Source organism: Rhinolophus sinicus, chromosome 2 (genome assembly GCF_057876585.1).
Source record: "Rhinolophus sinicus isolate RSI-liver-muscle chromosome 2, RSI-T2T, whole genome shotgun sequence".
NCBI classification, from domain to species: Eukaryota; Metazoa; Chordata; class Mammalia; order Chiroptera; family Rhinolophidae; genus Rhinolophus; species Rhinolophus sinicus.
The window spans coordinates 35,849,004-35,875,949 of NC_142502.1; the positions used below are offsets into that span (position 1 = coordinate 35,849,004).

At 34.3% G+C, this 26,946-nt stretch overlaps 1 protein-coding gene across 3 annotated transcripts in view; it reads right to left on the reverse strand.

Moving 5' to 3' along the window:
- Positions 1-26,946, reverse strand: part of CLVS2 (clavesin 2) — a 128,227-nt gene that overhangs the window by 52,492 nt on the left and 48,789 nt on the right. For 2 of the 3 annotated variants that reach the window (XM_019740972.3, XM_019740970.3), the window contains exons 5-6: positions 24,634-24,854; positions 1,591-16,077 (exon numbers count right to left, since the gene is read on the reverse strand). In XM_019740972.3, coding sequence (XP_019596531.1) covers positions 15,990-16,077; positions 24,634-24,854 — 309 coding nt within the window. In that variant the 3' untranslated portion in view covers positions 1,591-15,989. Of the gene's footprint in view, positions 1-1,590; positions 16,078-24,633; positions 24,855-26,946 lie in introns of those variants that run through there. The other variant, XR_016020189.1, reaches the window with a different exon arrangement.

Below are 26,946 nucleotides of genomic sequence, written 5' to 3' on the forward strand. Positions count from 1 at the left end.
GCCACCCAATCTGTGGTATTTTGTTAAGGTAGCATTAGCAAACTAATACAAAGGACTTAAACTCAAGAGTCTGACCTGAGAGGCTATGGTGCTAATCACCAATCTAGAGTATTGTGGTTTACATGGTGATTTCCATTTGTCCCTGATTTTTAAATGCATATGAGATGTTTTAATCTACCTATATTATTACTACTCATTTGGACCTTTGTATCCAGATAATAGTAGAGAGCTATTTAAGAATCTAAAAATCACCTTAGGGTCTGAGTAACTTGTGATAGGTTTTGTGTTGGTCCACAAATGATAAATCTTGTAAGAGACTGTCCCTGATTCTAGACCACCCATTCTAAAAGGTATAAAATAACTGTGTTAAGAAACTGTTATAGAGACAACCTGGAGGTTCTAAACACACACACACACACACACACACACACACACACACACACACACACACGAAAGAATCCCATTTGAGTAATTTGGTTACCATAACATTGCCTCCTTTAATCCTACAAGGATTTCATTTCTGCTACCTGATTATTTAAAGCGAAGGAACCCAGGAAGAAATGACAGCCTCCTTGTTGAACACTCTGTGTATCCATGACCTTAGGAAAATCTGCCTAGTATTATAGAAGAGTATTATAGGCGGCAAGTGAAATCTGAGAGCTTTTTGCTTAGACCAATATATAAATTAACTGCAAGAGAAAAATAAATGACCAAGCAATTGTGATTCCAAGAAAACTCACTGTCTATTTCAACCAATATAAAATCCCTTAATGTGCATCAATTATGTCTAGAACATTTATTCTTAAATCAGTAGGTATTTAGTTTCCTACACCCAAAAGATTTTCTTTTTTTTCTTTTAATTTACTATATTGAAACACATTGCATTGAGGCATATGTCAAAGTGTTGGTGATAAAAAACACATCACAAAGGGAATAGCAAAGTTCCTAAAATAGACATTCCCTAAAAACTAAATTAGACTTATGATTCCGATGCTTTTTTCTGTTTGAGTTGAAAGTTCCTATGTTGGCAATAAATTTAAAAGACTTCTTGTACTATTGATATATAAAAACTCTGACAATAGTTCCCTCTACAAAACATGTAGAAATGCTATATTAACAAAAACAACAACAAAACAAAACTAATGCTAAACTGGCAAGAAAATAAAAGAAATCCTCAGATAATAAACACAAGTGTGAGAATCCAAGGAAGGCTATCAAATATTGATGACAGCCATGGAAGTAGGATTTTTTGCTGATCTTGTTTCACTATGGCAATTCTAATAAAAAGATATATATTAATAATGAGGAGTAGAAAGGGAAGATGAATATAAATGTAGCATACGTATTTTTAAAAGTGGAGATTATAACAAAATGTAGGCAAATAAATTTGAAAATGTCATTGAAAATGGTTAAATTCCTAGAAAAAGAAATACAAAACTGATTCAACTAGAAACTGAAAATTGTGATAGTCCTCAGATCATTGAGGTTATGAAGTTAGAGTTTAAATATTTACATAAGGAAAATACCAGTCCAGATAATTTTAACTGAGTTCTACCAAACATTCAAAGAAGAAATGAACAATCTTACGTGAACTCTTTGCAAAGCTGTATTTTTAAGAAATATACACATAAGTGGTAAAGCTATAGAGAAAATAAAATTAATAATCAACATAGTTTTGGATAGTTACCTTTAAGCAGAAATCAGAGGGCATAAGTAGAGACATGAAAGAGGATTTAAAACTATTGGTAATGACTTTGAATCCTTTATGTCTTAGGCTTAGTGGTGGATACATGCGTACTCCTGTTATTCTGTATATATACTACAAACTTTTTCACTATTAGCAATGTCAAAATGGTTTAAGACAATAAAAAGTTCTCCAGATTTTTTATTTGATTTTTCAATAAATAACACATTCACAAAAATCAAAGATTTAAAAAACGTGGAAAGGTGGAAAGTGAAAATTTCCTTCCCACCCTTGTCTCAATCCGCCCAATTTCCAATTCCCCCAATAAACAATCAATGTCATTAATCCCTGTATATTTTTCTGTATTTCCTTAATATACAAGTTCATATGAATATTTTTTATTCCCCTCCTCACTTTTTTACATTAAACATGACATATTCTGTACACTATTTTATAGTTTGCTGTTCTTTCTGAACATGTCTTAGAAATCTTTTTATTTTAGTACATAAAGTGTTCTCTTATTTTTTTAGATTTGAATGGTATCATGGTTTATTTTAGCAGATTATGTCAAATCTGTATAGTATCTTTTCCATGAATATGTCATGTTTTTTAACATTTGTTTCCAATTTTTTGTTTTTGCAATTATCCTATGAATATCCTTAGAAATATATTTGAATATATCCTATGAAATATTTCTCATGTGAGAGACTATGTTTGAAGGATAAATTCCCCAAAGTGGAGTGGCTAGGTCAAAGTCCACTTCTTTATTTTAGTTTTGATAGATATTGCCAAATTTTCATATATCCTAAGACCAATATAAAGGAGAGCTTATTTCCCCACAGCCTTGGAGAGAGAGAGTGCATTACCAACACACTCCGCAATTCAAATGAATTTCTACTTCTCTCATTTGGAGTATGGGATAGCATCTTTTCATATTTTTAGAGACACTATATTTTCTTTTGTGAAAACCATCTGTTTATATCATCTGCCCATTTTTCTATTGTTTTTTTTCCTTTTCCTGTCACTTCCTAGAAACCTTTTAACATATTAGAGAACTTGGTTCTAAGTCTATGACATGAGTTAAAAATTTTTCCTAGTTTGTCATTTGCTTTTGACTCTGCTTATAATTATTTTCCATGCAGAAGTTTTTTGAATTTTAGTTAGTCAAATGTATCCTTTTTTTTCTTTTTGGAGTTTGAATTATAGGGATAAAAGGCCTCTACTCCAAGATTATCAAGGCATTCTTTCATGCTTTCTACTGACACATCTACGGCTTCCTGATTTTTATTTGACAATTTGTAATGCATTTGAAATTTATCATAGTATAAGGTATGATATATAGAGCTATGCTGTTTTTAATCATAATTTATTTTACCAAAGAGAAATAATATTTAAAATAGATTACTCTCAACTTAGAATAAACAGTGTCATAAATACTATGTTTTTTAATGTGCTATTTTAAGAGAGTATGATTCGCTGTAACATTTATATTCTCAGTATGGTTCTAATGCAGTGTTTTCACACATTAATTTAAAAGTCATGAAAAAGAAGTCATGTATAATGAGAGTAGCCAAATAACTGCAAAGCCACCTTTTCCAAACTCAACAACACAAATGCTGAGATAACCTCAGGTAAAATTTGATGCAGTCTTTTTATTCTCTTCTTATGAACTGAATTAAATACTTTTGTATGCTTAGATTAACCAGTTAGGATCCACACTTCTCTCCAATTTTTTTTAAGATTTGAGAAAATCCAGTCTTTTAAAGATTCCAGTCCATTAAATTCCTATAGTATATTCTATGAGAAAAGCACATCATAGATAATATAGCAGGGAAAATGCTGGGAAGCTCTCTCCCAAACGGTACCACAGCCCTCCTATATACCGCATAACTGCTTGGCAGCCACATGATAACAAAAGTCTCCAACATCCTGGCCTTCTACTTGCCTTAAATCGTTGACAAACGTAGAGAAGATAGTCAAGAGCTAAGTTGAGTAGCTGTATTGAACTGCACCCCATCATATTTTCTTAAAATCAAGGAACACATGTTTCTCAACACAAGCAAGCCAACTTCAATGAGTGACAACCATTTCACTTAGACATAGGCCTGAAGAAGTTTCATCTTTCTCCATGACTGGGCTCACCCACATCTATTGATTGCTAAGATCCTAAAAGGCTGGGAATAGCAGATATGTACAATCTGTTTCTAATTTGAATATCCCTGAGTATTGCCTCTTTGTGTTGGCAGATGTTTACCTAATATGATACTGGTGGAGAATTCCAAACACAGTAAATGGCATGGAGAGAAATGGAGAAAATGAAATGGGATCATAGGCAGGCAGAACAGAGTTTAAAAGGGTTGGAGAGCAAGGGAGAAGTTATTCAAAGCAACAACAATATCTCCAGACTGGTTGAGACTTGGTCCCACTACAAGCATTTTCCTTAATTAGTTGTGTGACTTCTAGCAAGACAAACTTTATAGGTCTCCATTTATACAGTAATAAAATAAGCAATTTAGATTACTTAATCTCTAAACAATTTTCTAGAAGTAGCATCTATTATTCTCAAGGAAAGCAAAACGAGAGGTAGTTTTTGGTTACGGTGAGGGGGCCATGCCTGAGGGATAAAAAACTTCTTTAGGTTTTTTTACTTAGGTGTTAATAATTATCTTTTTGTCAATTTCTTTAAACTAATATGTTGAATAATTAACAAATATCCTCATAATTATTCCAAGTTAAAAATACGCTTAGACATTTCTAGTTTTTGAAACTCTTAAATTATATCTATAGTTTGTTTTACTATTCTTGAGTAAATTTTGTTAAGCCATCTTTAAATGACAAAAGAGCAACTGTGGCAAAATAGGGTTGAAAGTCCTTTGCTCTAGAAAAATGCTTTCAAATACCTGTTAGTAAATATATTGTGTAAAAACCACAACTTTTTTCTAGATACTGGCTAAAATTTTCAGTATATAATAAACAAGGAAAATAAATTTATAAAAACTTCACGAACAAATAATTCAAAACTAGGCAATCTGAAGGGTGTCTATATTTTCCTACAACCAGAAACAAGATACTTTATTACAATCATAATAGATTATCTGGTATTGTTCTTCACAAATATAATGAATCGTTGATGATCTGAAATATTCTTTTGTTCAAGTCAGTATGTGAAATTAGACTCGATTTTCTGTTCTTTAATTAGCATGGCATACAGTCTGCCCTAACAGATATTCTCCTTTAGTGATTGTCTGTATGACTAGAAACAAGGAAGCTGGGGCAGCCGGTTGGCTCAGTTGGTTAGAGTGCAGTGTTCATAACACCAAAGTCAGCAGTGCGATTCCAACATGGGCCAGTGAGCTGTGCCCTCCATAACTGGATTGAAATACAAAACAAAAAGCAACTACTTGACTTGGAGCTAATGGTTCCTGGAAAAACACTGTTCCCCAATAAAATAGAAAAAGAAAAAGAAAAAAAAGAACTAAGGAAGCTGCCTGTTTCCTTTAGATGGAGTTGCTTGATGTTTTTTTCTTTATTTCATAAAAACAAATATTTATTTACTCATGGCTCCTCCTAGAGGAGTTATAATTAATATTCATGGTGTCCTCTACTCTGCCCATATTTTGAGACTTTCCCAAGATGAGCTTCTCAAGGTTCTTTATAATATGACCACTTTCTAAAAAAACAAAGCTTATTAAATTCACATACTAACAGGAAGTAATCCTTTTAATACTACCTAAATTGGCACCTCTGGAACCACAATGATCAGAACTCCCTTAACTGTGGTACATAAAATATACCCAAACTTATCCAGGAAAACCTGGTTTGTTGTTTCTATGGATAAGCGAAAATAACAGATTAAATGACAAGTTTAAATTGTGCACTTTATCAGAATTTGCTTATCTTTGGTTCTTTTTTTGTATTTTCCGATGAAAATCAATGTTTATTTTTCAGTTACAATGAATTAAAGCAGTACAGAATTTACCTTAAAAGGGACAAAATTGGGCAGGAACTGGCACCTCTGGATGACCCTGAAAGGCAGATTATGAGATGTATTTCCCCTGAGCAGTTAAAGCTCTGGCAACCACCTCCAGGGCTGAGCAGAAAGGAAAGAACCAAAGAACCCTAACAGCCATCTCCAAAACAGTATTGTTATGAGATTATATTGCATTTTCCCGTGAAAATAAAGGGGTCCAATTATCAATATCTAGCTCATATTATAGATACAATTATTGCTCCATTTCACAGATGAGGAAACAGTACCAGAGGTCACACAAATTAAACTAGTAAAGACTTCATTCTCACTTAAATATATTGTTCTCACTTAAAACAATATATAATTGTTTGCATGCTTTTTGTATGCCTTCTCCTCTAAAATGTGACTTTCAGAAGGGCAGGAGCTTTGTTTTGTTTACTACAATAACCCTGGAACCTAGAAAAGTGCGTGGGGCAGAGTAAGTGCTCAATAAATATTTGTCAATGTTAAAAATGAGATAAACTGAAAACGTCATCCAAACCACTCCACTACTTCAAGGGAAGACTTTATAACTTCCATCTCCATTCTATCATTCTAGAAGTCAAGAAGTGACTTTCTAATGATTTGGTGTGTATACCAATTTTATCAAATATATTTGACTGAATCAACAATAAATTCAAAATAACAGTGCAATATGGCCATACATTTAAAAGCATTTTATACTTCCAAATACTAACATCAATTTCGTATGTCTCCATATTTTAATGATAAATTTATTAATAGCTCTTTGACATGTTTTCTAAATTTGGCTTATGTTAAAAAAATTTAAAGGGCATATGTGCACATTCACATTTCTGAATCTGAAATTTCATTTAGTGCCATTTTATTTAACAGAACTCCATTCATTCTCAGAAATCAAAAAAAGACATGAAATAATCTAGACATTACCTGAAACATTCATAGTATGGTTTTAAGAACATAACAGTGACCTGTAAAATTACTATATCCATTAAAAATGAGGAGATAATTAAGAAAATTTACCAAGAATGGTATTACTAGGAATCAATCATAAAAATAAATTCTGAAAAGAAACAAAACTTAGTAGAAGAGAACATAAACTACAGTATCTTCCTTGTATTGTGTATACTTGAGCTTGAACACTTTATTTTTGAAGGGGTGCTAAACACATTCTTGAAGACTGGCAAAAAAGGATGGCACAGCAGCAAATGGCTTCCACTGTATAGACTGTCAAAGATTAAATGGTAAGAAACATAAGAAAATTCTGACTTTTTTCCTGAGCAAGAGCAATTTAGTTTCTTCTCTATAGATTTTCCAAATTATTCATTAATCCTCATTGCCATATATTGATGTAATTGACAAGAAACATGGTCTATACTGATTACCAATATTTTACATAGTACCTATTACAAAGCCACTAAAAGACTGGTTGTCTTCTGGAAACATTTTCAAACATCTATCCTTATTCTTTAAGTTATAGTTCCTTCTACAATACCATCTGCCAATCCTTTCTTTTTAGTGTCTTCATAATAGAAGGCCTGATAGGAGATTATAAAACTGAAGGCTTGAATTATTACAATGTACAGAAAGGCACCACAGTGTAGTGGATAAAAGGGAATAACATAGGTTTGGTAAAAATTAAAAGATAAACTGCAAAGGATAAAAATCAGAAATGCATCACATCAAGAACCAATATCTAAGATATTCGGTTACTAAAGTTATGGAGAAGTCAGTCCAAATAGTAGGAAATAAAAGCATAGGGATATTTGAGGATAACAAATATGATTATAAGGTTCAGAAAATGGTAGCTGCAATTAAAATATGGAGAAGAATGAGAAAGTTGGAAAGCCAGTTAAGATACATGAGCATGAGCAATGCTGTCATATGGTGATGCAACTATAAATTTTCAAAATAAAAAACAGGTAAAGATATCAAATATAAAACCTAATTGATATAAGACTTCTGTTAAGTGAGTTCATAGACTAAATGGTCATAATATATAGATTTGTACATCATGGGGAGATCTTAGAAACACCGAAAAACTTCCTTATTTATCTTATAATTGTTTTAGAGGAAGTATGATCATAAATTCTTCCCCTCTTCTTTTCCTTCTCCTTTCTAGTAAAAGTAACCAGATAGGCATTTTCTCTTAATCTGGCTTCCAATGTTGGAGAAATAATGGTCTTTTAACTTCCTTCAATATTTTAAATTGGAATTGACTAGGAATTTTTTTTCATTGAAAAACAATTTATTATAGTTTCAAGCTCAAAATGACTTTTCATCTGAGGTATCTTGCTGTTTCTTCAAGAATAAGTGAAAGTCATTTGTGTGATATAGGGTCCAATGATGTTAGAATAATTCCCAAGATAAAGCTCAAGTACTGACAGAAAACTTCGGAGAGGGGGATATAATTTTTGGTTCATGATTCCATCATCATAAGAGAGAAAAATTATCCTATTGATGATGAATAACAGAAAGATGTTTCTTATTAAGAAATAAATACTCTCGTTGAAAAATTAAGATCTACATGCAATCTTTTTGGATTTGCTACTAAATTCCAGGAACTGCCCAAGGCACCAATAACACAGTAGTAACCAAAACAGTCACAATTCCTGCCTGTGTGGAGTTCATATTCTATTAGGGGAAAATTTTAAATAAATAAAATAAATAAGCTATATAGTATATTGGAAGGTGATAAAAGGAAAGCTATGGAGAAGAAATAGAGCAGAAAAGGAAAATATGAAAAAACAGAGACATGAAATTTTAAATTGGGAAACCTCGAGAGTTTTAAGAGGTAACATTTGAGCAAACATCTGAAGGAGATGAAGAAATAAGTCATGTTGATATCTGGGGGAAAGAGGCAGAAAGAAGAGCAAAAGTTCTGAGGTGAGGAATGCTTGGCAAGTTCTGGGAACAAAGATGACAGTTTGACAAGAAATTAAAGAGTATAGAAAACATTCTTAAGAGATGATCTAAGAAGAATCAAGATCAGGGTGAAAGGGCATAATGTGTAGGACTTGAAATGCATTAAAGTATTGAATAATTACTTTTATAATGTGCAAGCAAAAATGCCAACCTATTCAGAAAATACGTTATTCTGCTGTACTGGTGTTTGCTAACTTCATACCAGCCCTTCTCATACTCCATTAGAAGAACTTTGGTTGGTACTCTTGCAGCAAGTTTTGACAATAAAATGATCTGAAGTCACTCTTGCTAATGTGTTGTAACTTGACTCTAGGGGCCAAGGGCCAGAAGAATGAGAATAGTTTTCAATTATGGTCAGAGTGTGGATATATCTATAATATATATATATATATTCTATAGATCTATATATTCTATATATATAACTATAGATCTATAGATAGATAGATAGATAGATAGATAGATAGATAGATAGATAGATAGATAGATGATAGATAGATAGATAGATAGATAGATAGATAGATAGATAGATAGATAGATACCGGGGTGCCAAAAAAAAGTATACACATTTTAAGAGATGGTCAACGTTGCTCAAGCATAATCAGAAGTGTCTGGACGCTGATGGTAACTACTTTGAGTATCTCTCGTAATTGCAGGAGTCAAATGTGACTTGTATTTATCTTTTGTTATTGGTATATATAGAGTATTACCATTTTAATAGTTTTTTCCTTTCTTAAAATATGTATACTTTTTTGGCACTATGTGTGTGCGTGAGTGTGTTTGTGTGCCCGCTCGCATTTGTGGGGGGAGAGAGAGAGAGAGAGAGAGAGAGAGAGAGAAAGAGAGAGTGGGGGAGGGAACCAATAGTATGAGCTAGTTGATTGGATATGATCTGGAGAGAAAGCTTGGAGAGAAAGAGATGATGCCACAATTTAAGACCTAGACATTGGAAAGTTGGAGCTGACAGTGAGATGGGAAGGCTAAAGGGGAGGCAGGTTCAGGGTAGAGGAAGAGAAGTTTGGTTTTGTAAATGTTAAATGTGAGATGTCCATTAGCTATCCAAGTAAAAATGTTTAGATATATGAATTCAAATGAAAGGATATGACCAGTTTTCACCATGAATCCCAGATACAAAGAACATACTTTCTAGCATTAAAATCCTATCACATATTTTTAAATTTTTAGGTAAGAATTTATAAATCAGCATGCAAATATTTCAGTACTATTCAACTGAGTGAAATATAAAGGTATATATATATATATATATATATATATATATATATATATATATATATATACATAAAATCAACGTTTTTTTCTTAAAAGGCAACAAAATGTTTATAGTCTCTGTCTAACTGATACTTTTATGGTTTCAGTTAGGAAAAAAGGGCATATTTATTTTTATTCTTAGAGAGAAGTGATACTCAGAGAGAAAGATTTTTGATGTTGCTTGTGAAAACAGGCTACACATCAGAACCTTGACCATCATGTCCCCACGGCCTCCTGTCATTGGACAACTATTTAACTTTTGATATCAGAAACCCTTGGCATTTTGAAATAGTTTTCTATATTTATAATTAATAATATATTTTAACACACTTTGTAGTGAAAGAAGTGGAGACCCTATTTATGGCTTTTCATGCATTCTCTGGTTGCTCTGGGTTTATTCCCACTCAGGATGCGTCTGCAGTCACTGCTAGAAACTTGGGCTAATCCTGACATCACTTTAGGAAGAGGTGGCAATAATGACTTGATAACCTCAAAAGCTGGGTACAGGAAAATCATCCGTGTTTGAGCCAAAGAAAGTAAAGTCTATCATAGAGAGTTCTAGGTAAATGTCTCTTTTCCCTCATTAGATGATCTTTCATACACAGGTAACATAAATGGTAGAAACTCGCAGATGACAAAAATTAATATTTATTGAGCAAGCATTATTTTCAAATCAGGCTGAATATTTTTATTTTACTTAATATTTTGGACTGGAATTATATTTAATAGGATTTATTTAAATCAATGGTTTTTGCAATTCAAATTTCTGAATTTAGTCACTTGTCTAATCCAATAACTTTATAAAAAATGTGAAAATTTTATTGTATTTACTAATTATTTCCATTGCTATATGTAACTTAAAAGTTAATTTACTTCTTAATTCAAACTATCTTTGAAAGCTTGTCAAGAAGTTTAGAATACTGAAAATATAATTTTGATGAAATGAATTATGTGCTTTCCCCTTTAAGCCCCAAACACTCAAATATCAGAAAATTTCACAAATTCTCATCTAAATATCTAACTACAATTTCTCTCATAACAAAGCTATTTTGTCCATTTTTAGATGACATTTTGGAAATCTCCATTTCACAGATGCAACATATCTAGTACTCCCAAATTCAATATTTACCACATGCAAAATTAATGCTTTCTTGTAACAGTAATGAGTATTTATTCAAAAATTATATTATACCATTTATGATATTGTGTTGGAATAAGTATGTTCCTCAAAAAGTCAGAGATATTTGAGCCAAATAGTATAGTTAGTATCCTTATCAAGGACTTGTAGAAATCTTAGACATCTTATTTTTTCTGTAATATTTGAAAACAAAAGCTATTTTTTTGGAGTTTTATTTATCTTATTTATCTTTGGAACAAATATCAAAACTGAAAAACTGGATTGGAAACAGGACAATGCTTTTAACGTCTCTTATTTGCAAACCCATTATATATATAGGTCATTGCAATTTTTCAAAATAGTTGAGGATTGGTTCAGTCTTAAAAGTTTTATTAAAATGTACTTTGCTATTCATCTAGGTCCCTCTCATTCACTACGAGAAATGATTTTGACAGAATATCTGCATTGTTATCATTAAGGACAAACATATTTGCATTGATACTGACCAAACACCTTCTAAATTGTAACAATGTCCACTATGAACTATAAAAGTGCAATTATTTTATTTAAGTCCTATACTTATTTGGTTTCTATCTTTTTTATTTTATTTCAACAGTATCATTTACACTCTTCCTTCTTTGAAAAATTATCACAGCTTGGGTCTTTCAATCCACAGAATTGCTATTTTATATTTTTTTCCTACAGTTCAGGAGAATAAATTCCTACACTCAGCTCAGAATAACCTTCACAGGATTAACCTATGGATGTCTACAAAATAAAAACTTAAATTAATGAAAAATAATTATATTATCTAAGCCATTAAGATGATGATATAATGTTTCAAGGCTAAGCCTCCTTTTGTATTTTTACCTTTTTAAAAATAGTAAGCCGTGCTAAATAGTTCCAACAGCATACTGCAAAGCAGCAATTAAAACAAAAAACAAGTCCTTTTCACTACTGAAGATAGATACACATTCTGAATATTTAGCCAATAGTCTACTTTTGTCCCAATATATTTTACATTGCCTGTTGATTTTTTTGTGATCTAATGGCCTCATAAGTTTAAAATGCATCACTGTTTTTTAAGCTATATACCTATTTGGCACATATAAAATGGAGTATATGCCTATTAGCTTATTGATGTAAAAAGCGTAAATACCATATCTGAAATTTCAAATACCATGCCAGAGCTCAACTCATTTTATTTTGTGTGTTGAAAATCATTCTGAAATGTCCTCATGGCTGTTGGCAATTTTTGAAGTAGTATTAGTACACACAAAATAAGAAGCAAAAGAGATAAATTATTAACTAACCAGACCCATTAGATATTTAGATAAAACAACAGAGTACAGCCTCTCAGCAGGTTTTTCTTGATATAACAACTTATCTAAAGGATTATAGACATGTCCATGAACCTTTAGGTTGTTTTAGGAAAGAAAGTCTGTTCATGATGTCACACTGCCTTGGGTCTAAGGACTTCTTTTTGTGAAGAGTGATAAATATGTTCCCCAATGTCTAAAACAACTTTCCATTTTCTTCATGCATTAGAGGGACCTCTGGTCCCCTCAGGAGTATTACAGGCACTTCAAATGTTTAATTTAACAATGTGACCTAGTTAGCAGTATTAAAAAGAACCTAGCTGTTTGGCTTTCCTGCTTCTGAATGTATGAATGTTCAGTACTGTAAGCAAGCATTTTATATGAAAAGACTTCAGGAATGTCTCTGCCTACACTTATGCAAACTATTATTGAAATGAAAGAAATCATGCATGCCCACTTCAAAAACTTGCTTGCAAACTCTATTTAATATTTGTATATTATTTGAGCATAGTGCCAAGTTTGTCAATAACGTGTTCGAATTACTCTATTGAATTTACACAACAAAAACTTAAAACTGTATGGGAATGCTCACAGCAAGGTCTCAAATATACTTATTCAAATGATATCTATATTCCACCCTTATAGTATAGATGTATGTATTTACTTTTCGGAAGAGAGTACAAATAGAATCCATAATCTAGTACCATTGCTTTATTCCATTTTTAAGAAGGCACTCTTCATAGTTGTTAAAGAATATTTTGTGATAATCTCTTCCTTTTAAAATATCAGTCAAAAATGTGTGCAAATATCACTGACAACATAAGAGAAGTTATTTATTTTTAAAGCAGCTTTGGCAGCAGAATCCCTAAAACAATGGAAAGAAGAAAAGATACAAGGATAGAAGGTAGATCACATGGGGTGAGAGACGTAAATGAACTACGGGACTATTCCAAATCAAATGTGATAATTTTTTGATGTCTACATATTTTCAGTAAGAAGACAACTAAAAAACCAACGTATAGCTCTCAAAATTGAGAAGCAAATTCATTAGGGCAAACAGTTTAGTGTTTGTGTGTGTGTGTGTGTGAGTGGGAGTCTAAATTAAATTAAAATATGCTTATTTGCAAAGTTATGTAACAACAGACAGCTACAAGACACAGAAAATCACATGAGGGTGAAAAAAACTCCTAAATAATGCTAGTTAGCTGATTCCAAGTGGAAAATTTATAGTGTTAACCAAATATCCCTTGACTAAGCAGCTTCAAAAACACTCCTGGAAGATGAGTTTACTCAGACTGAACTAGATAGAGCAATTTTAAAAGGCAACGTTGTTGTAATTTGTTCATTCACTTCAAAATAGTTTACACAATCCAGCCAATTTTCAACTGCTCATTTGAAGAAAAGCAGACGAGCAACCATGCTGACGCAGTTTCCAAATGTGGGGCAGGGAGATAGTGTGAATGATACTTATAATTAGATAGGTATACACATAAAAATATGCCTTCATAGTTATTTTTATACATGACATCAGTCTTATGACAGCAGAAAGAAGCTGGCTATGCTGGTTGACATCTGAAGCTGGTAGAATTCTGAAAACTGGCAATAAATGGTGCATTCCAAGAGAAATTAGTGAGACTGAAAAATTCACTGCCCATCTGTACTTACTTCCTTTGTGTTTTATTCCAATGCATCATATTGCCTAACACTTGCTTATATAATCTATAAAGTCCAAGGCTGTGAAATGTATGTCAGGTAGGCAAAAAGGTAAGAACAAAAATGATCAGGGTTCTTACAAAGATAAGAGTTGCTGTGGCTTTTTATCCCCAATTCATTCCCATCTCTACCGTATAATATTTATAGGTAGAACAGAATACCTGACAGTCCTTATTCTTTCTCACTTGACTGGAGGTTGGCATTCTTAAGGTATTTTTTCATTTATATTATTTATGTATTTTTACAAATATTAGATGGTCCATTGGCGATATTGCAAATTGGTGTACTGATCCAGATTTTAAGATTTTTGGCTGTAGAATTATTACTGGAAAAATGTAAGCTTTTAGCCAGAAAGTATGTAAAGGCGGCTATAGGCCTTTATTTCTGTTGGTTTCTAAGAATTCCTTGAGATATTTCTCTTTCAAAAGAATATTTTCATGGTAAATTCTCAATCTCAAAAATTACCACTCTAAAAAAGGGGTAAAATTTTTGCCTTTTCACACTGGAATTTGAAATTTAAAGTAAGATTTTTAAAATGTGCTATAACTGCAGAATTTTTATGAAATAAAAACTTTCAATAACATGAGCATTCTAAATCTGTATTTAAACTATAATATGCTGTCTTAGATGCCCTCAGATGCTTTCATTATATCACCTGGATGCAATATGTTCTTTCAATCTTTTCTGTAAAGAAAATGTAGTTATTGGATCATTAGGATAATTAACTTGAATTTTAGAAAAACTGTATTACGACTCTTGGTGACCTGACTGCTTACACTATGTTGAGACCTGTTATTTCTTTGAGGTAAAAATGTATTTCACTAAAATGGTATAGATTCAGATGGCATTACAAATTAAGTTAGAATTACCTTGAATAGCTTCACTAAAAGTCTGTTTCACTGTACCTCACTTTCATTAACTTTCGTGTAAGTAGTTTTCCAGAGTTGGCATCTCATGTAATAATCTGTAACATCTCTAAGAGCATTGAATATGTATGATTTATTATATCAGCCTGTCACATCAAAGATTTATTAGCGCTCAGTAAAAATATATATGTGTGTGAATATGTTTCTTCAACCAGTGCACAATAATCAGAAATTAGCCCCTTATCTGAATGCAGCAACTTTTATATTCAAAATTAGCTGTCAGAACGCTATTCAGTCTGAGTTCTCTTTCTCTTGATCAAAGTTTTGAGGGGGAAATGTTCTTAAATTACATCAGACAGGGATTCAATGGCATCTTGAATAAAAGATACATTCCGAAGACAGCAGTTTAAAAAAAACCTACTCTCTTTCAGAATTCTACACCTTAATTTGGGAAACATCTTTCACAAGTCTCCAGGAATTAAACAACAAAGAAGAGTTCAAGTGTTCAGTTTACCAGATCATTTGTCATTCCTTGTCTCCAAAATGCAAGGCCAGTGATAGTCACTAGAACACATTTTCTGTGAAATGAAAATTACAGGAAACACATTTATCATAATAATTTCCTAGAATTCCCTAGTTCCCTGTGTCCATTAAAAGTATATTTGAATATGACAGAGTTTCAGAGAAAAACAATGAAACAATCACTACGAGAGCTGAAATATGGCTTCATAGGAAACAGGGCAACATTTAATTATCTTTGATTGTTTATGTGTCTTTTCTGGGTTTTGTTATAGTTCATATCACTGGCATGAACTCATGAGCCAAACTTTCCCAATTTTAGTTATTAACAAAATTTACAAACTTGACATAAAGATTACATTGTATTTACAAAGAACTTGGCACTTACAGAATAAATTATTGACTTTTTTTTTTTTTAACTGAACCAGGGAACCCATGGTTCAGGCAAATGGGAAAGCCCGATGCCTTATTATATGTTATGCGACATTAACAAGAATAAATGTTTCCAGCTGGGAATTCTTCCACAGTGCAGTCCCTGTTGCTGAAAACAAGTACCTTCCATTTCTAATCCATGGGGAGTGTAGAGAAGTTATCAGTCCAGAGACAGCAAAGGTTGCATGTTTTCTTCCTCATTTTTATCCATGCGTTTCAGTACTGTAGGATCCACTACTGATTGAGATCTGAAAATGATAAAAGCAATGCCAGTGAGTTATTAACAAATGATCACATTCATTTCTGTCTTTTCTCCATTATTACTTCGTGCATTGAAGTGAATTATCTCCCCCTACATCAAGGAATTTATGAACTGAGAATGCTGCACATTCAGAGAGAGACACACTTACTGTAGGTGTTTTTCATCAGAGGAAACAATCCCCTCTGGCCTCTAAATGGAATAATGAACAGCAAAGGATTCTGCATGCAAAATAGTAGGCTTAAGATCTCCTCTTCCCAATCAAGCAAGAATCTTTTCTTTGAAATTGAGAAATTCTAGTATAGGACAGAAGAATTCCAATAGAACATCTTCAAATGGGGAATTATTGCAGTGAAATTATTGTTGAGACATGAAACAGAAATGATAGGAGCTTTGATTCTTATCTTAAAGGGCTCTATGAAACAAATTTAACGTAAATATACATTTTTAATGATCTTTTCTTTTTTTTATAATCACACTAGGAAAAAACGTCAAAATTTGAATGTGAGTTTTGTTCAATTTCCCACTAGAACATTAGCATAAAATCAATCTTAACTCTTGAAAATTTCGTAAAATGTTTTAAGACTTTAAAAAAGTTAAAAACCTGAGGTGAAAAAATTAAAGGGATTAAGAATTGCAAATTGGCAGTTACAAAATAGTCACAGGGATGTAAAGAACAGCTTAGAGAGTATAGTTAATAATATTGTAATAAATATTTACACTTGGTGTCAGGTGGGTGCAAGACTTCTGGGGGGGTCAATTTGTAAGTTATATAAATGTCTAACTGCTATGCTGTACACCTGAAACTAATATAATATTAAATGTCAACTAATTGGAAAAAAAATTTTAATTAAAAACTTAAAAGCCCTCTTCCTTAGGCAGCAGCACTTTATGACTAGAAAAGCAAATAATTTGAAAACCCTTTGCACATGCCTTCGATAGCAGGTGGGAATTACATATTCGGAAACAACATAAAACGGGGGAGGAGGAAAGTTAATGAAACATGCTGCTGTTGTGGCAGGAAGCTGCCATCTTAATAGCTATGGCATTAAGGAAGCAGCTGCCCTTTTAAAATTCTCCTTGGTAATGAATTTTTCCCCTGCTGCTGCATTCCAGCCAATTGGCTATTGCTGTGCCTCTTAGCAGACCTCATTAACTTTCAAACAGAAAGACTATAAGCTAAACTACAACTGCATATGCTAATGAAAAAGAACAGCAACGGAACTAATTATCAAAGCAAAAATAATTACAGGATTAATTGATAAATTGAGTCCATTTAAATAAACTTAAATTCCTTTCTAAAGAGGGAATGAAAGGAAGGTGAGAATACTAAAACAGGGAGATTTTATTTCCTAAGTCATTTTCACTATTTTATCTCAGTAACAGGTATCAGATGCCGATATCAAAGAGGAGATTGACAAAAGTTGAATGTGTGTGAGTGTGTGTGTGCGCACACAAAAGAGGGAGGGAGAGAGGGAAGCTATAATAATTTATTTAGAAAAAGTACATGAATAAAATACATTTTAACACAGTGAACAACTGCACAAAACACTTAGTAATTAGACTTTTAACATCAGTTTTCTCAGACTCAACTAAAAAATTGGTTTCCCAAGATAAATCCATGCTAAAACATACAGAGGTCCATTTACTGCCCTGCACTAAAATGTTAACTTGATAACTGGTACCCATTAGGCTGTAAACTCCATGAGCAAGGACCTTATCAGTTTTTCTCCTTACTGCAAACACAACGTATATCAGAGTCTGTTACACAGTAGGATCTTAATGTCCTAACTTCTATCCAGGGATAATTCTGTATTAAGTGTTCAAAATGAAGACTAATGAAGATACAGCAATTATACTATGGAGAAAGAAATTCTTAACAGAAAGTGTATTTTTAAATTCTCATAAAGTTAAATCGATTGTATAAATGTTGAGGTCTATCCTAATAATATTCAATGAGTATACACAAAAGCTCTTCAGACCATGCAAAGTACACAATGTAAGCATTTGCCATAGTGTTCTATTAAAACACACATCACGCATCTAATATGGTGACTTCAACGAAATGTTTTAAATCACAGTGGGCTATTCAACTTGGGATTAGGTTTCTAGTTTGCTGTTGGCATGCACTACAGATACAAGAATTGTTGGATTGCTGGATGATGAACATTGGCTCCATAGATAGAACAACTCCTTGATAAAACAAGCCAGGCAGAAACAATTTCTGATTAAGATGACTAAGTAATGTTTGGTGTTTAATTGTTATTTTAGTCATTTTAAATTTGTTTTATTGTTCTCTTGCACAAAACAACAAGGTTATTCGTGCAGGATCATAACTGTTAATAAATTGGTCTGTTTCAGCTGCAACAGAAGGAACTGTCCATCATTAAGTCATAGTACATATGAGCCGTCTCCACATGGCCTCGAATGTCTTGCACAAATAACTTACTTTTTTCATGAAAACCAATCACTTAAATTTAATTATCCAGGTATCATTTATTCTCTTATTATGCATCTACAATGTTGTGCTATACCTTAGTGTTTAAGAGGATAGAGTTTGGACAGAAATGGATTCCAATTCCAGTTCTGCTATTTAATAGCTCTGTGAAGGCTATTTTAACTCCCTAAGATTTTGTTCCCCTATCTGTAAAATGGGGACCATAACACCTACATCATACAGATGTACTGAGGATCAAATAATGCATACATAAATCCCAGCACAAGTTCTGGCAGATAGAAAATGGTAGGCAGTTAAAATAATTCTATTGTCTGTGTTCAAAGATTAGCATTGCTACTTCGTAGTTATGTGACATGTGGAAGTTACCTTCTTTGTATTGGGTCTCCTCATTAATAAGATGGGGATACCACTACCTTATTAGTTGTTTAGAGAAGCAAAGGATTCAATATATACAAAGCATTTGATAGGGTTTGGCATGTAGTAGCAACAGATGTTGAATAGTATTCAATAAAAATGGAGGTCATATTACCAAAATGGTGTTAGTATTGTGACTCACTATGACTGTTGTGTGCCACGCACTATCCTAGGAACTACACATGTCAGACGGAAGACACTCCCCCAGTTTAAGGCACCCACAATCTACAGAATTTTGTATATTTTTATTCACTGTACTATCCCTCCACAAATTTACACAAAGTTTTCTCCCTACACATCTAGTTAAACTCACCTAAAGGAAGAATTATCTACAACTCCTTGGTGAAGAAATGATTTGTTTTTCTCTCTCAATCTAAGGATGACATAAAACTGGAAAAGCACATAAAGGAGAGGAGGGCAGAGTGGAACCTAGAAACAATTTTCTCCCATCCTTGATGGGGAACTGCCACTCCCTGACAGAGACAAGATGAGAACCAAGTGAAACAACTTGCTTAATCTCATTTTTTCAGAAGTTGTCAAATAGAACAATAAGAGCTATATATGGTACACAGCCTACATCAAACAAAGGGGGATGTCTGAAATTCTAATTAGCCCACATCAGCAGCAAGAAACTCAGGGTTGGGGAGGTCAATATGTTGTGAGCCAAGTCTGCAGGAGACAAAGTGGCCTAAAGAATTGAAAAAGAAAATCAGGATCCAGAAAGACTTCAAAAGGTAGATAGACTGAGCCAAATCTAACAAGATGGAGTTAATCAATTAAAATAATGTTCTGGAGGAGAAAACTAACCATAGAAATAGAGCATTCTGAGGACATGGATCTAAAAATAAAGAGCCTTGCTAGTTTTAGGGAGCTCACAACATGAGGCAGCAATGTGCTTGGCTGCCTGAATGACAGTGACAACAATAACAACAGTGAAAGACAGCCAATGAAGTCTGCACAGAAAAGGCAGGATTCTGGAACTTCAATGTGAGTAGCAATAACATTAGCGATCACCTATCCAGTTCTAAAAATGGCACTTAAAAGGGGCCACCAACAGCAGAGGATGCCTTTATGTATTCAGCTTGTACCGACTACGCCCTTCTTTTTGCCAGGCCCTATTCCAGGTACTGGGGAGTCAGAAGAGAACAAGACAAACAAAGGCACTAAAGTCTCCCTGAAGCTTACATTGGGGGTTTGGGAGTGAGGGGAGGCGGTGTAAAATTAAACAAAATCAGTCACTTCACAGACTGACACATGCTAGAAGAGAATAAAGGAAATGATTGCTAGGGGGTGACTAGAATGAGGAGGACGTAGACCTGATTAAGACCTGGTGACTTAGAAAGACCCAAAGATCCTCTTGAGGAGATGGCCTTTGACTAGGGCAAGCCATTGGACAATGTAGGAAAAGAGCATTCCAGCCAGTGGTGACATGAAAGACCCTTAGATGGAAACAAGCTGGAGAGGCTGCAGGAGAACAAAGGAGGATGTTGTGTCTGAAAGGTAGGGGACGAGAGAAAAGGTAAATAGACTTAGAGAAGAGGGGAAGGCAGAATCAGATCATGTAGCACACTAAGCCATGAGATGTAGTTGATTTTATATTGTATAATCAGCAATCATTTAAAATTTTAAAGCAGAGAAGTGAACTGATCTGATTTACATTTAAAAAAATACATTTTCGATTGCTACGTGGATAGTAAATGGAGGGTAGGGGAGCAGGATAGGAGGCAAAGACAGCAGGTAGGAAGTTTGGGAGGTAGCGCAGGTGAGCAGAATGCAGGTGATGGGGTGCTGCCAAGGTCGTAGAGTAAATGGAGAGAAGTGTGCTCAGAGGAGGGGACCATGTTAGTTAACAAGGCACAGAAGGAGCGGCTGAAGGAAATGAGCATTGTTAGTTGGCCAAGGAAAAGACTAGGGAACACCTATGACAGCTGTCTCCAAATCCGTACACAGCTCAGCTCTAGAGTGAGGACACTCTGTTATGCTGTCATGGTGGGGGGGGGGGGGTAGACAATGTTTATGTCAACTACATGGAAGCCTCTATACCTTATGCCTGATCAGAACCCTGTTTTCACCACACTCAGACAATATGACTTTGGAAATATCTGTTGAACAGGGTTGCTGTGATGATTAAATAAATTAACGTTACCAAAAAAGACACTTTGTAGTAAGGGCCTAACTCATAGGAAGTATACAGTAAATATTAGGTTGGTGCAAAAGTGATTGCAGTTTAAAACATTAAAAACAATTGCAAAAATCTCCCATTCAGTTGGTTGCCTCTTTATTTTGTCGATGGTTTCTTTTGCTGTGCACAAGCTTTTAAGTTTGATATGTATGGTCCCATTCATTTATTTTAGCTTTTACTTCCCTTGCCTTTGGAGTCAAATGCATCAAATGTTCTTTGAACCCAAGATCCATAAGTTTAGTACGTATGTTTTCTTCTATGCAGTTTATTGTTTCATGTCATATGCTTAAGTCTTTGATCCATTTTGAATTAACTTTGGTACATGGTGACAGATAGAAGTCTAGTTTCATTCTTTTGCAAGTGGCTTTCCAATTATCCCAGCACCATTTATTGAAGAGGCTGTCTTTTTGCCATTGTATGTCTATAGCTTCTTTGTCAAAAATTATCTGTCCATGTTTAAAATATATAAGGAATTCATACAATGTAACAACAACAACAACAACAACAAAACAATCCCATTAAAAAATGGGTGGAGGACCTGAAGAGACATTTCTCCAAAGAGGACATACAAATGGCAAATAGACATGAAAAAATGCTTATCACTAATCATCAGAGAAAGGCAAATAAAAACCACAATGAGATATCACCTCAGGCCAGTCAGAATGGCTATCATCAACAAGACAAATAGTAACAAGTGTTGGAGAGGCTGTGGAGAAAAAGGAACCCTCATACACTGTTGGTGGGAATGCAGATTGGTGCAGCTGCTATGGAAGGCAGTGTGGAGGTTCCTCAAAAAATTAAGAGTACCGTGTTTCCCCGAAAATAAGACCTAGCCAGACTATCAGTTCTAATGTGTCTTTTGGAGAAAAAATTAATATAAGACCCAGTCTTATATTAAGTATATTATATTGTATTATATTATATTACATTACATTACATTACATTACATTATATTATATTATATTATATTACAGACCCGGTCTTATATTATAGTAAAAGAAGACCAGGTTTTATATTAATTTTTGCTCCATAAGACACATTAGAGCTGACTGTCCGGCTAGGTCTTATTTTCTGGGAAACATGGTAGAATTACCATATGATCCAGCAATCCATCTCCTGGATATCTACCAAAAACATTTGAAAACATTTATCCATAAAGAAATAAGTGCTCCAATGTTCATTGCAGCTTTCTTTACAGTGGCCAAGACATGGAAACAACCAAAGTGTCCTCCAATGAATGGATAAAGAAGTTGTGGTGTATATACACAAAGGAATACTATTCAGCCAGAAGAAAAGATAAAATAGTACCATTTGAGACAACATGGAAGAATCTTGAGATTATAATGCTAAGCAAAATAAGTCAGACAGAAAAAGTAGAGAACCATATGATTTCACTGATATGTGACATATAAAACAAAACAACAAAAGATCAAGACAAACAAATGAAGAAACAAAAACTCATAGATACAGACAATAGTTTAGTGGTTACCAGAGGGTAAGAGGGTAGGATTCCAGGAGAGGGTAAACGGGGTCAACTATATGGTGATGGAAGGAGAACAGACTCTGGGTGTCGAACACATGGTGTGAGATATAGATGATGTATTACAGAATTTTACACCTGAAATCTATGTAACTTGACCAATAATTGTCATCTCAATAAACTCTAATTTAAAAAAAAAAAATTGCAAAAACTGCAATTACTTTTGCACCAACCTAATAGTAGATTATAACAACTATCATCATTAGAATTATTATTTGTATTAGAAGGAACTTGTTTTGAGGCAATAGTTTTTAACCAATTTTGTTTTAGAAAACTTTTTTGAGAATTTAATGAAATATATGCCTTCTCTCCAGAAAATGCACTACACACACACACACACACACACACACACATTCAGAAGGTGCCAAAAATATATATACACATTTTAAGAAAGGAAAAAAACTGTATTAAAATTGTAATAATATATACTGATAACAAAAGATGAATACAAGTCAAGTTTGATTTCTGCAATTACAAGAGGTGCTCAAAGTGGTTACTATCAGCATAATTTTAATACAGCTTTTCCCTTTATTAAAAAGTGTATACATATTTTTGGCACCTTCTCTATACACACACACACACACACACACACACACACACACACACGCAATTTTGAATACAACTTTAAGCACTTAAAAAGAGTCCATCCATAAACCTCTTTCATTAGAGAACACAGAACTCAAATTAAGAAGCCTTGTTTTAAGAGAAGGGAGTTGAGAAGCCTGAACTTGGTTCGCATATAAGCTTGATGATTAGTGGAGAAATTAAAGCTGGAGATGTCACTGGCCTTTTCATTCTCTCCAAGGAATAGTAGAGCAGTCTGGGAAGAGGAAAACATCACATACACACCAACAGTAGTAGCAGCAGCAGCAACAAAAAAGGAGGCTAATTTTAAGGACTGGAGTGCCACTGCCTGGGACAGAGCAATGACAAAAGGACCACAAGGCTTTCATCAGAGAGGGATGCAAGACAGTGTTTAGGATGGCATATGAGATGCTCCAGGGTCCTTCCTGAGCTAGGTGAGGACAGATTTGCAGGAGCTGTGGTTTTTACATTTCTGTGATGGGAAATGAACTGATAAATAATATTTGTTACATTATCCAAATGAACCCTGAGCTGGTGTGTCCTGGGGAAACCTTGGAATAAGACGTCTTCCAGTTTGCTACAGAATGCAAAATCTGAGGCAATTACGCATCTGTGCATGTCTGGCCACTACCCTGCCCTCCAACATCACTAGATAATGGCTGGATGTACATTTTATCCACATTGGATCCAAAACACCTAGGAAAGTGTCCATTACAGGGCAATGATTAAATATGCGTTGATTGAAAGAAATCAGGTATAAAAATACCATGAGAACCAAAGCAGGGAGTCAGACTCTGACTCAACAGTGAACTTTATAAAGATTAAAGGTGTAGGGAAATAGAATGTTTTGCCGCAGGAATGGCTAAATCATTAAACAGAAACTTGGCAGAGATACCATAAAGAGAACATAAGCTTTGAATGTTAGTGTTTGAAGTGTGTGTGTGTATGTACATGTGCACACACACACTGTATGTATCCCTTTCTTTAAAGGAAATCTTACACAGAAGTCTAATAAATTGCTCAGATAGGAGGAGAGTCATTTTTATTGCAGTGGAGATGGGCACTGTCTCCACGTCACCTGCTTTGCCTGAGGCACTACACCAGAACCCTGAAGTACAGCTTGAGAAACCACTGGATTTGGTGACTTCTAACGGCCCTGCTAGATTGCCTGTGAATTTGGAACAACACCAAGTTGAGATTACCTTTAATGACTTAGAGTCAAAATACCTAGATATACAATTGGGGATGCAGGAAAGGCTTTAAAATCCCCACCAAGTATCTACTTCAGAAAAATATAAAACCTGGAGTTAAACTTGGGATGCCTTGAACCTGGCCCCGCCCACTTCCAAGCTACCCACCGACATACCTCTTCATGGACTTGGGGGAGAGTTCCTTTTCTACTTCTTTCACTGGCATGCTGTAGGAGTCCACGTTATATTCACTGTCATCATCATACTCATGGTCTAGCAGTGTTCTTGCCCATGTTCCCATGTCATAAGGGGGCAGCATTCCTCCAAACTCAGAGGGTAGGATCTCGGGGTGAATTAGTTGGTGTAGACTGTTCAGGTTGTTTCCATGCAAAAATATCTACAAATGCAAGAAGAGGGGTAAGGGAAAACACAGAGAGGAGAATAAATACAATCCAAATGCTGAGGGGAGGGAGTGAAGATAGGATTACCAAAAATAAGAGTGTTCCATGTTCGTTAAAATATTTAAGCCTCTCATTCATTCTGAGAAACAGACAGGCTGTTACTGTCATCCTAATATTTCATATAAAAATTCTGAAGCTCAGGGATTTTAAGTAGCTCCTAGAAGTTCCGATAGCTATTGCATTAAAACGCTGAAACCAGATATTTGCTTTCCTGCTTCATAGTCAGAGACATAAGCAGAATCTGATGGGCATGTTGATCTGTATACCATCCCGATGTTAGCTGTGCAAAGCTAATGAATGCTGTTGAAACAGATTCTTCTCATAAGGGACTCATCAACTACAGAGCTCATCCAAGTTATTAAGCCCAAAAGCTGTCACCAATATGGCTTTCTCTTTATCATCAATAAAAATAATACTGCAACCACTAAATTACCACTTTATAATGCAAAGTATGTGATATAAATAAGAGTAGATTAGCATCATCATAATGAAAGGTTGAGTGAAGGTTCATGTCCCAAAAGACTTATGTTCTGTAGCGTTGCTAGCATTTTGTCTACTAGAGATTTCCATGCTTAGTGTTCAAATAGAAAATGGAATAATGGATTGAAAAATGTAAAGCTTTATGTATATATTAATTATTGATGTTACTGTCTACATAGTTTTTTGTTAAACTGGAAAATTATTCAAGTTACATACTCAAGATTTGTTTCTCCATAAATTGCTACCTCTTTCCTCTTGTTTCATTTCAATCTCAAAACTGCAGATCAGTCTTCTCTGATAAAGCATTGTTGTTATCTCATATAAATTTATATAATATTTATTTAAAGATTATAGTTTATAAGTGATTTAGCAATAATTTCATACTTCAGGTTCAAGATGAACAGGCTAACACATTCATCTTTGTTTTCCATACTTTTAGAATCTACTGAAGTAAATATATCGAAAAACAAAGAAAGACTAGTCTACAACATCAAATAAAATGAGAGGGATGGGAGTCACCAATCAACAAATAATTTCAGCAAATTATGGAATAGTAAAAGCAGACGAGAGCAAATCACTGGCCAAAATAGGCAGAGAAAACAGCTGTCTGGAATACATTATGTGATACATACAGAAGTGGGAGATGTCTTCTGTCCCAAAGTTAATCAAGTTAATTGCAAACTTTACACTTTCCCACTTCTATCTGCAGACGCAACAGCCCAGGAAAAAAATTCTCTCTCTCTCTGTCTCTGTCTCTCTCTCTCTGTCTCTCTCTCTGTCTCTGTTTCTCTCTCTGTCTCTCTCTCTCTGTCTCTCTCTCTGTCTCTCTCTCTCGCTCTCTCTCCCCCTCCCTCCCTCCCTCCCTCCCTCCCTCCTTCCCTCCCTCCCCCCCTTCCTCCCTCCCTCCCTCCCTCCCTCCCTCCCTCCCTCCCTGCTAAGCTCTTTTCATAAGAAATGAAAAGTATTTTCCTGGGAAAGCTAAGCTCTAGCACCTGAAAACCTTATTTTATTAGGTATATAACCTTTATTTTATCAGATGTGTTACTTCATGTAAGAAAACTTCTCTGTGAAGTCATGCAAGAGTTATGGAAATAAATCCTTAGAAAAGTAAATGTAATCCAATACACTACTTCCTCTCTCTTTGCTAACACTCTGTTATCTCCTCCCTCAACATCACTTTTGGTTTTGGCCTTGTTTCCTCTTTCACTGAAAAAAAGAAATAGGGCAACCAGATGAGACCCACCCACCAGCATCTGTGTCCATATGCTTTGCTTGTTCCTAGTACAATTCTGAAAATCAGCTTGAATAATACTTCCATTTTCCTAAATTATATCATAAAAACGAATAAGCTAGGTGACTGGAATGAAAAGGAGGAGGATGGGATACTTTTAAAAATCATCAAGGAATAGCAGAGAGTCCACTATATCGAGGAAGAGATAGAAATTTGTACAAACTGAAAGAGAAATCTATTCCCGGCCAGCTTTTGGGGAGTGGCAAGACCACAGCCAGGTACCAGCTGAAGAGAGCATTGGAACAGTGGATTGAAAC